General features: G+C 41.5%; 1 protein-coding gene across 5 annotated transcripts in view; it reads right to left on the bottom strand.

Annotated features, from left to right (window-relative positions):
• smarca2 (SWI/SNF related, matrix associated, actin dependent regulator of chromatin, subfamily a, member 2) overlaps positions 1-8,115 on the bottom strand; it is a 51,237-nt gene extending 43,122 nt beyond the window's left edge. Inside the window, exons 1-6 of one of the 5 annotated variants that reach the window (XM_042100104.1) lie at positions 7,811-8,115; positions 5,171-5,422; positions 4,767-4,899; positions 3,758-4,090; positions 2,704-2,805; positions 327-687 (exon numbers count right to left, since the gene is read on the bottom strand). In XM_042100104.1, the coding sequence (XP_041956038.1) occupies positions 327-687; positions 2,704-2,805; positions 3,758-4,090; positions 4,767-4,899; positions 5,171-5,398 (1,157 nt within the window). In that variant the 5' untranslated portion in view covers positions 5,399-5,422; positions 7,811-8,115. The remainder of the gene's footprint in view (positions 1-326; positions 688-2,703; positions 2,806-3,757; positions 4,091-4,766; positions 4,900-5,170; positions 5,423-7,810) is intronic. The other 4 variants (XM_042100101.1, XM_042100100.1, XM_042100102.1 and 1 more) reach the window with 4 other exon arrangements.
• Positions 8,116-11,270: the final 3,155 nt, after the last annotated feature.

The raw sequence follows: 11,270 nt of genomic DNA, 5'->3' as shown, positions 1-11,270 counted from the left end.
GAGCACGAGAGCACGCTGCCCTCCATTACCTACAGAGGCCCTGGAGGCAGTGGTTCAGCTACAGAGGAAGATGGACTACGCCTGACCATCTGCAGGGGAAGGAAGGTGCTCAGAGAGAAACAAAGAGCAAAGGATGATGGAAGAAGAATCTGAGGGCAGAGATGGCTTACCTCTCCTCTGTGCCATTTTACCTCCCTCAACCATCACACACACACACACACATACACACATACAGTAGATACACACTATCTATATTTATATTATATATTTATATACTATATTTATTATTATTTATTTATTTTATTTATTATTTATTTTTTGTATACCTGTACTCGCGCTCCTGCAGGATCTCCACAGGGTCCAGCCCCTGGGGCTTCTGGATGGGCGTGATGCGGTTCTGCTTCTGCTGCAGCTGGATGATGAGCGAGGGCTGACCAGCTTGCTGCTGCTGCTGGAGGGCTTGCTGCTGATGATGCTGGGTGGAGGGCTGGTGGGGCAGCTGTGGCTGCTGCGGCTGGGGGTGCTGATGCTGGTGTTGGTGCTGATGCTGCTGTTGCCCTCCCAACGGGCCGACCATGGGCTGGGGCGTCTGCTGCTGGGCGGCAGGCGGCGCTGGGGACGGACGGCCACTGGGGGTGGGCATCGGGTGCTTCTGCGGGATGGCGGAGGGTTCGCCAGCACCCTGGCCTGGAGGGCACGAAGGGAGAGTGAGAACAGTGGCAGAACGTTAATAATGCACACGGGATATAACGCATAATGATGTTTGGTAACCACCTTCTGAAGGACATGACTGGAATGAGAATGTTACACATACGAGTGCTGAACTCCCTCTAGTCATTGAAATTCTTCTCACAGTCCGTAGTTTATTCTAAATGTAATCCACACAGGATAGCATTCTGTAGCTTTAAGAAATCTGTATGGTGTCTCTCCTGAGTAAAGCATGGTCATGAAAAAATGATCAATGATTTCCAGCCTAAGAAAGGTTTCATTAGAGATTCTGAGTGAACACATCTCTCAAGGGAGAAAGCTGTTCAGCACAATCAACAGTGTTTCCAAAAGCTATACCATTCATCTCACAGAGTATCTGTAGAGGTGTTGCACGGTGTATCAATACTAAAAAGGTATCACGATGCCTTCACGCAAAAAACGATACGATTTCCGACGTTTTTAGAATCGATACTTTATTAAAATAATAACGTTCTGTGTCTGTGTGAACTGCTGCTCTCACTTAGCCTGACGAGCCAGACCCACATTAAAATGTAGGGTCTGGGCACTCACCGTTCGCAGTGCTCAGTCCGAGGGGCGGGATAATCAGTTGTCTTTCAAATTCCCTCTGCACGCAATAGGACAGCGGCAGCACTATGAGTCCCATGCGTTTCCCACCAGCGGAGCTAGTTGGCTAGTTCAAACGTTTGCCAACTTAATAAAAGCTTAACTCGTGTCACACTGTTCGCCGACAGCAACATCCATCTTATTTGTTTTCAAGTAGCAGGGAATTCAAGCCAAACTGTTGCAACTCTGCCATCAATCATTATGTTAAGCCCACCTAACGACTCTATACACGATTTCATTGGCCTGATTGAGTTTCGATTTCTGGAGCTCACAAGCCAACGGAGAGTTGCTAGACTAGCCTAGCTAGGGGCGCGTCTAGATTTCTAGGCTAGCTCTCACTGCTCCTTGCACGCATCTAGGCAAGTGGGCGTGTCAAGCAGGCAGCTCTGAGTGAGTGAGTGCGCAGCAACGTCAACATAGTTCTTTGCCGACAGTCCTCGGCCTTGTGGATAAACCAAAAGGTGACGTGAAATCTGGAACTATTTTGGATACATCGCGAATAATGAAGGCAAGCCATCAGGTACACAGAGGCCCGTTTGTAAAATATGTTTCAAAGTCATTTAAAAGCAGTATGCTATGCATGGAACTTGGCTAAACACCTCGCAGACATATCCCAACATTTTTAAAGAGTTCAAAGAACGACAGGTTAACGAATATGCTATAGAAAACACAACTACATGGTTAGTGGCAATTTCTTCTCTTCTGTTTTGTGAAAGTGAAACGAGTATGGTTCTCTGGGATAAAGCGAACCTTCCTTCATCAATGAATTTTGACGAGACATAACGAGCTGTAATCATTTTGACGAGACATAACGAGCTGTAATCATAGGGTGCTAACGTGATGAAAGCGTAATGTTCACGCCAGAATAACATTAACACAAATGACTCAATACACTTGGAGGAGGTATGAGTCCTTTCTTTTCCAGATATCTTAGGATTTTGTCGTAGTATCGTTTCAGTATCGAGCATCATGATATTTATGGCAGGTATCGTATCGAAGTCATAATTTTGGTATCGTGACAACACTAATCTGTAGATTGTTTACATGAACCATGTATCTTTTACCATACCAACTACAGCATTGGAAGCAATTCCTTTTTCCTATTTCGCCAGTGTTTTTGTGCATCTAGGGTCATGACTTGCATGCTAACAGACATCTTTATCATGTCAACTTCACATGCTACTTCAGACCAGAGTTGCCCATGGGTATCTATCTATAATATTGACTTCAAAAAGTGAGGAATGTGCCAAGATGTTTGAAATGTACACTGGCACGCCCCCTCGATTTCAAAGATTGTGAACACTGAGGTCGGGCTCCAGCACTTGGCCTTGGAGTATTTGATCTCGACCAGTGGCATCTGGGGAGACTCACCCTCTGTCCAGGGTTTTGGTGCAGGACTTTGAGCGTGTCCTTGCATGGCAGGCGCCGGGCACGGCCCTGGGGAAGGTCCACTAATAGGAGGCATCGGCATACCTATGAGAAGAGCAAGGCCAACATCAGCCTGGAAGTTACAGGGGATGCCAATCTCCCTACCGGCACCCAGCTTCTGGGCCCCAACAGCAGTGCATGTTTTCCATCTCTGCATACCAGACTGAACTTGGGAGTGGCCCTCTAGATTAGCTAAACAAGCATGAATTAGCTAGAGGAATGAAACCCTTATCATTACACTGATTTTCATCCGGGGCGTTTCTCAATAATATGCGTTCTTTTCTGTACTTGGGTTGTGAACTTGTGAACTACAGGCTATTCCCGCCATCACACTTGAATATGTTCTTATTAATATTCAATTAATGCTTTCAAAATAAAAACTAAATCAAACAAGCTGGTGAATGATATATTTTATTGTAAATGTCAGTAAAAAGAATGGTGAAAATACTGGCTAGACCAATAAAGCAATATATAAACAAATGACTAGAGCTCGAGCTGAGCTGTTAAATTGGCAAGAACGCAGATATCTCAAACCACAGATTAAGCGTACTGTAAGCCGCTTATTCTCTGGAGTCTGAACTCCCGATCTTAACTTCTCAAGAACAGAAGACCGTTCTTAACGTAGTTTGTATTGAGAAAAGCCTCAGGTGTGCTAAGAGCAGGGGTTTTCAAGTGATTGTGACCCAGGGCCCACCATTCTGACTAAGAAGCGGACCACCGTCGTGAGGTGTGCGGTGAAACAATAGTGCTTCACACAGTGGAAAGACATTAAAAGCATGTCAAAGGACCACCTGTAACGCCCTTCACAGACCACTGGTTGAACATCTCTGGCTTAGGAAGGATAAGATACAGCGTAGATGGGGCCCCATGACTAATGCTGTGTTATGATCATACACATAAACACATACATATAAATTATACTTTACAGCCTTGCTCTATTTCTGCCATCACCTACTAGTATGACCTGTGCTAGTATATCCTGTGGTGAAGCGCCCACCTGGTGGCCGGCTGTAAGGCCCAGTGTTGACAGACGGCTGCTGCATGGTGGGCAGACTCCTCTTGCCCTGCACCGCCAGCTGCAGGTTTTCGGGCAGTGGCTGCCCACGGCCCAGGATCTTGTAGGCCAGGATCTGAGCACGGAGCTGCTGCAGCTGCACAGGGCTGAAGGAGGACGGCCCGCGGCCCGGCTGCCCCATCGCCTGCGGGTCCATGGGCATCATGGGGCCCGGCTGGGCAGGGGGCATCTGGGGAGCGGTGGGGCCCGCGCTGGACATGGGGCTGGAGGCATGCTCGGGGACACCCATAGGAGAGGGGTGAGGGGATATGTACCCTACAAGAGGGGAGAAAAAAGGGGAGAAAAGAGGAGGTGGAAAGAGTTTACAGGAAAGATTCAACTATCTTTTTAATCTGTAAAATGGTTTTAATGCTGTCATGTTGTACTCTTCCAAAATAGCCCATGAAACTAATTTAACTATTATCAATTAAATTGATTAATTCATATATTCAATATGCTTCGTATATGATGCAATATACCAACAAATACTCAAAAGAAGGTCAATCTTATCCATTTAATTGTAGCACATATTGATACACATACATAAGACATAAGGCACAAATACACCACTATAATGATCATAGTAAGGCAGAGATCACTCTGACCAGCGGCAAGCTGCAGATTTCCTTTTGTACACTATGTTTTGGCAGCAGAATAATTGGAACTGCAGTGTTGCGCTAGCGTCAAACAATTTGACCGTTCAACAATTTGCGCCTTCAACTTTCACACCGTAACGCGAGGCTCATAAATGATCAGATTTGGCAACAGAACGTAGACTGCTTGTGTAACTTAAGAACGCGATAGAGCTTCTTTTGCATTCTCATGGTCTGAGTGTTGCGTCACATTTTAACACTGCCGCTTCATTATTTCCAATGTGATTCCCACCTAAGTGTGTTGTGATTCCAGTTCCTCCAATGCTGTGAAATACCTAAATGTGAGCATGTCTCCATACCTTGGCTGTGCTGCTCCATGGGGCTCTGGGGGGGGCCCATGCCACTGTGCAGAGTCCTCATCCCCACGTTCTTCATCTGGCCAAAGTGCATTTCGTCAGCCATAGGCACTTTCTCGAGCATGCCCTCCATGGGCTAAGGGGAAATAAAAATACACAAGTCAACGCCTTCTCCTGGCTATGGGGTAGACAGGTCAACAACATCAACTCATCATTATGTGCTTCATTATCTCTATATCATCATTAATCATTAACACATCATCAATCATTTATCTCTATATTTATTCTATCCAATGTTAACCTTTGCAGAGGACTAAGTATAACCTATTCCCAACAAGTGCTGTACAAATAAAGCTTATATACTGTAATAATTGGCATGTATGTGGCCAGATCAGATGATATAATACCTTATGCATCTGATGCATGCCTTCCTGAGGGTAATCTCCGGGCCCCTGGCCCTGCATGCTGTGGGGCCCACTGGGAGGCCCCGGGCTGGGGCCCATCATGCTGTGCACTGACCCAGGAGAGGGGCCTGGACCAGGGCTGGATCCCAGGATGGGACCCGGGGACAGTCCTGGGCCTGGGGATGGTCCAGGGTGGGACATTCCACCAGATGGGTCCGTGGGTGTGGACATGTACTCTCTGAAACGGTTTGACTGCTGAAAGAAAGAAATATATGCAAGGTGTTTTTTTTCTTCATAATTCATACAGGGAGGCTACACTATTGGACTAAAGGGAGCTTGATTATAGGAAAAATCATTATCACGATTATTTTTGTTCAATATTGAGATCACGATTATTAAACATGAGTACACAGTGATTTTGGAACTATCATCCATTTTTTTTTACTTTTTACATTTTTTAATTGAATTTTAAATATAATCCAACAGAAAAAATAAATGAAAAAAGGTAATGCACATGACGACTCAAGACAAAAGGAGGGCATTGTTATGAAACTGAATGTAGCAAAATAATAATTCATTAATTAAGCAAAATTATATTTCAATTATGTTGTTTTCATAATCGTTGAAAGTCCTGATCACGATTAATCGATTAATTCCACAGCCACTGGTTTCATTCACGGAGCGTCTGCTGCAACAATTAGCTTCCACTATAACCGACTCTCTCATCAGTCCTATGTATTGTGTTATTTATTTTGTGTGCCACTTTTAACTCTCTTTTAACTTCCGTCGATTCCCTCAATTTCAGTAACTAGTAAAATCAATCAGATTTTGCCAGAACTGAGGATGGCACCCTTAAAACAGACTTTGTACTGTGCCTGACATTCTGATGAAAAATAAAAACGAAAAGCTGAATATTAAAATGTTAGTTTTAGTTTTGTTATCATATAGTTTTATAATTTGTCTGTATTGTCTCAAATTCTGAACAAAACATATTGTCAATAATAGGAGGTAAACTCTGGAATAGCTTGCCCCTCCCAATAAGATAGTGTCCTACATTCAACACCTTTAAAACTCACTTAAAACAGCGCTCCTAAAAAAAAAAAAACAGAGATGCACTCACTTTTAACTGTCATACATTTCATCACCCATACACTTTCACTGTTAAATTGAATGCAGTATAGAGGTGGATGAATGATGTCTTTGTTATCCTGTATATCTGTTTTGTTTGTTTGTTTTGCCAATGTACAGTATATGTCACCATTATGTGTACCCTTTCATTTATAGTGAATGAGTTCTAAGTCACCTGCCTAGGGACTGCAGATGAAAAGCAGTTATTTTTACTAAGGACTGCGGAAGAAAAGTAGTTATTTTTACTAACTCTGGCATATTTAAATGGTGCAGACTGCAGACTGCTCATAAAACCACCTCTTAACAACTGATGTGATAGGTTAGTCTTCTGTGTTTGCTGCCTTTGAGGTCGTTGACAGGCGAGTGCTGTCTGACTGTATTTGCATTAGAAAAGGGTGTGTTTAAATACTGACACACCCCTCAGTTGACCCATGCCAACATATAACATTAAAATATATGGCCAATCCCTTCACGTGTCAGACAACTTTGGTAGGAAATATTCTACTACTTAACGTTTGAATAACTTCTAAACAGAAGTTGCATAACTACTAAATAGTAACGTTAACTGTGACAACTGCTTTAAAATACAAACTAACCCACAGGTAATGATGTAACCCAATGTCAGATACAGTGTTGACAGCTAGCCATAAATTACATTTATAAAATGTTCCTATAACTACCTATAATTCTGTTTGCAATTAATGTTACAGGGCTAGCTACTTCACTACAACTAACGTTACACGCGTACCACTGCAAGTAGGCTATTCGACAGGCCGAGAAAATCAAGTAGCTTGCTAACTTGTCATGAAAACTTTAATTGTTCCAGGGGTTCTTTGCTAAAAGGTTAATTGCACCAAACATGTGGTTTTGTAAATAAGACTGATTGAGTGAAAGAAATAGCTTATTCACAAATAACTATCAAGTTCCACTTAATATTTTTCAGAAAGTAACGTTAACGATACTGATTGGATCATGGCTTCCTCGACTCTCTGCCCCGATTTCACTCAACTTCAGTCGCAGGCTCCCCTAGCGCTGTTTACGCCCATTCTGCTGAGAACTGAACACGCCATTGCAGTGTGTCGAAATAAACCAAAAGTTTCGCGATTGCAGCCAATTCCCGTGGATTAAATACGAACATACATCGACGCAGACACGATACATTCAATATCCTTATGCTAGATAAAACATCATTCGTTTCCTATAGGCTAAACATTCGACTCTTGAAAGTTTCATACAAGCTAGCTAGCATGGCAGCTTTGCAGTAGCACGACCATTGGTTAGTTAGCAACTCTTTAGCAAGCTAGCTAGCTAACTCTACCCTAGCAACTGTTACTGTAAGTAATGTTGGCTAGTTTGAGGCACAGGCTAGGTAACGTTAGCTTTGTATCTAGCATACAAGTCTATGGCAGTAAGCTATCTAACAGGTAACTTACTGAAAACCGTTAGTTATGAATAATGTAAGCCTATATAAAAGTGTTATATACTAAATGTTCAAGTAAACTAAACATAGTTTACCTTTTTCTTGGGAAAATAATCGATTTAGAAACCTCAGATCATAATTTGAGCTTCAAATATGACTGCAGCTATCAGTTGATCCCCTCCCCCTCTGTTTTGCTGACATGTTCAAGTTTGGATTTTTTTTGTGTATCTATTTCTGATTTGTTAAAAAGGCAGGAAATACTCTCCATATTGCGCTACGATTGGTTGAGAAGTACATCTATTCCAAATGTTGTTCTACTGGGCGGTGCTGTATGGGTTCTGTAGACGAGCTCCGAATCTACTGGAACAGTTGTTGGCAGCAGACTGACTGTGCACTGGTAAGAGACTGCCAGACAGACACCCATTTTGAACAGACGGGAGGAGAACGCACTAATTGTCCCCATGTCACCTGTGTCATTTTGCTTTCGTTGACCCGGTCATCCTTTGAAAACACCACTTCAAAAAAATAGTGACATAATTTCCTTAGCCTACTCACGAGAGAAACACCGTGTAGGAGTCTGTCAGTCTAGTCTAGTCTTCAGCCTACTATAGCCTACCTTATTCCTCACACGCAGATATGGATAAACAGGTGGTCTGCAGAGAGACTGTCAGTTGGCTATAGTAGCCTCCTGCTATTTCCTTGTTGTGGCACTGTCTTACTGACTGCTGTTTTTAAATGTAAAGAGTGCACAGCTGCTAGCCTACTGTTGTTCTTGTATTTCGAAACATAATTGGCAAATATCATGAATGCTCAGACTGGACAGATATATTTCCACTGACATCTCACATGTTTTAGACAGCACGCAGGAAACACTGTGTGACGGATGGTGGCAATGACCTGACCACATGATGGCAGCAGAGGTTCATGAAAGACGCCAGGGTTAGGGCTGGAAATCGGAAAAATAATTTGTTTAAACATCACTTAAACAAACCTTTCCATCAGTCAGTGATTGAAAGGCGACAACTAAAATTTGCATTGTGTAGATAATACTGCATTATTTGAAAAGCTATTAAAAACACCTAGCCTACTGTAAGAGATTTGCATGATACGAAAACCGTCACAGCGACGCAGCTGCACAAAATTGCTACAAATAGGCTTAATCTATTCTATTTCTATTCTATTTCCCGGACTTTCCTTATATTAGTTCGCTTTAGCCGAACTGACATCAAAACAAGCCTTATAGCCTGAGCCTTAATAGGTGTGAGTAATATAAGCAGCAGCTTTTTTTCTCTACCAGAGGCTACCAGGAAAGCACATTTCTATGCAACATTCGTTGTAGTTGGCCACTTTTAACAAAAGGCCACATTGTGTTTTTCAAAGTGAAGGTGCTATTTAAGTGTAAAAACAAAAACAAATATTGAAACAAATAATTTAAAGTGCTAATTTATATCATTAGATAGGCCTAGGCCTATACCAAAATAAAAAGTGTGTGTGTGTGTGGGTGTGGGGGGGGGGGTCTTAGCCTATCAACCAACAATTTCCCTACTGTGTTCCACCTGTGAGATTGTATCAGTAGTCAAGTGAGTTGTTTATAATTAAGTCAGTGTTAGAATGACAGATGATGGAGTTTGTGGTAGTTGCCCTTATCAAGCAAAGCATGCCCCAACCAACCGCATGATGACTGACCTCTCTCGCAGGTGTATGCTCATTGCTCACAGCTCAAGGCTTAGATAGCATCTGCTCTTTATGCATACACCAGAGTAACCACACCCACGTAGCATTCAGCAGCTGGAGGAGACATATTTTTATTTTATCTTTTTTCTTTCTTTTTTTCTTTTGTTTTTTGTTGATATTTTTTCACTAGGCCTAGCAATGGTGAAAAGAGAAAAATCTGCCATTGACAAGATAAAACAGAATAATAAAAATAATTCTGGATAGAACATGTGGAAATATTTGATTTAGAACTGTTTTATCTCTTCACTTTGTACACAAAGGGCAGATAACATTTGAACCTACACATAGACAGCATTGTCAGATTATTTAAAATGACAAGGATGTTCAGACGGATCTCTTATGTTCCTTCACACTGGCAAGAGTTGCGATGAAAGAAAATTTGACTAACCCCTTGAACAAATAAACAAAGCACTTTGTGATTATTCCGTCCTGACTGCTCTGCTCTAACAATTATCTCCTCTCCTGGCCTTTTCAAGTAGGATGCGCTTCTGGTTCCGGAATGTAAATACAAGCAAATAAAAAACCCTAATTGATCCAAGTGGTTGAAACCACCACCTCAGATTTATTTACCAGGAAATGTCTGGCCAGAAGTCGTTTGATAGGAAAACTACCAGTGGTTGTGGTTATCACTGACCTTGAAACCTATGTCTCTTTATACTTAACCACCATGAAAATATTCAAAACCTATAGCATTAAAAGAGCATTAAATTATTGGAATAAAATATCATTGTGAAATATAGGCCTACTTGTTAGTATGATGTGTAGTTCACACACAAAACCATAAATGAATATCTTTTAAAAATGAATTCAATAGATAGATAGATAGATACTTTATTGATCCCCAGGGGAAATTCAAGAAGCATATAGATCTGTAGATCTATAGATAAATGAGTTATGCATTACATGCAATCAATCAACCCTTAAACTTTTGAACATTTGGAGTTAATTTTTTTACAGCACATTGTTTATGTTTAAAAATGTGTTTTGTGCGAAGTAATGTATCAATTGAAAGGGCAGTTTTTTACATGGAATAATGACTGTTGCAGTTATTTTCCTTTCCCATATCAACTGTTTGCTCAGTTGCAAGATACCGGTAATGCCGGGTTAGATCCTGTATTGTATTTAGAATTTGCATTCCAGGTGTGAGCAAATAAGATATGTTATATTTAGTTTTACATGTGACATTTTTCATGCTTTGTTCATTTTTATTACATTACATTTAATGTAGTTCACTTGCAGCAAGCTCCAGGTGGATAACCCTCCTGTTGCAACCTTTTACATTTACACATGTGCTACTACAGCCTTTAGAAGGTGTTGTTGTCTGTTCAAAATGAGTCAATTTATTCAATGACATTTTACAGGCATATGCTTCTTTGAAATAAAATGCATGTAATTAAATGCATATCATTTAATTGTTCATTAAGGTGTATTTGTCTCAGCTTACTATGAAGTGTGCACATCCAAAAGTGTTTCAGCAGGTGCCAAATCAAAAAGGGCATACAAGTGAAAAAGACTTGCACACTGCCTTTGAACGACTCAACTTTTAATAGAAAAAAGACACAACGTTTCGATCTTACGATCTTCTTCAGGCATCTTAATGAATAGAAAAGCACTGCCAGTATAAAAGCACAAAATGGCCTGTACAGATAATTAGGACAAGTGATGTCAATCAGGTATATTAGGCTATTAATCAATTGGAATGAGTACGCCCATTTGAGGGCAGGGCAACACCAACATTGGCATACAAAGTACACCTACAGGTGAAGTTGATAATCATAGAGTCCCGCCTCTGAACACCAATAGACTAGGCATTACAATCAA

This window comes from Alosa sapidissima, chromosome 8 (assembly GCF_018492685.1).
Source record: "Alosa sapidissima isolate fAloSap1 chromosome 8, fAloSap1.pri, whole genome shotgun sequence".
In the NCBI taxonomy this organism is placed as follows: Eukaryota; Metazoa; Chordata; class Actinopteri; order Clupeiformes; family Clupeidae; genus Alosa; species Alosa sapidissima.
The sequence above is the reverse complement of the archived record's forward strand: the minus strand, read 5'-3'. Positions and strand labels throughout refer to the sequence as shown.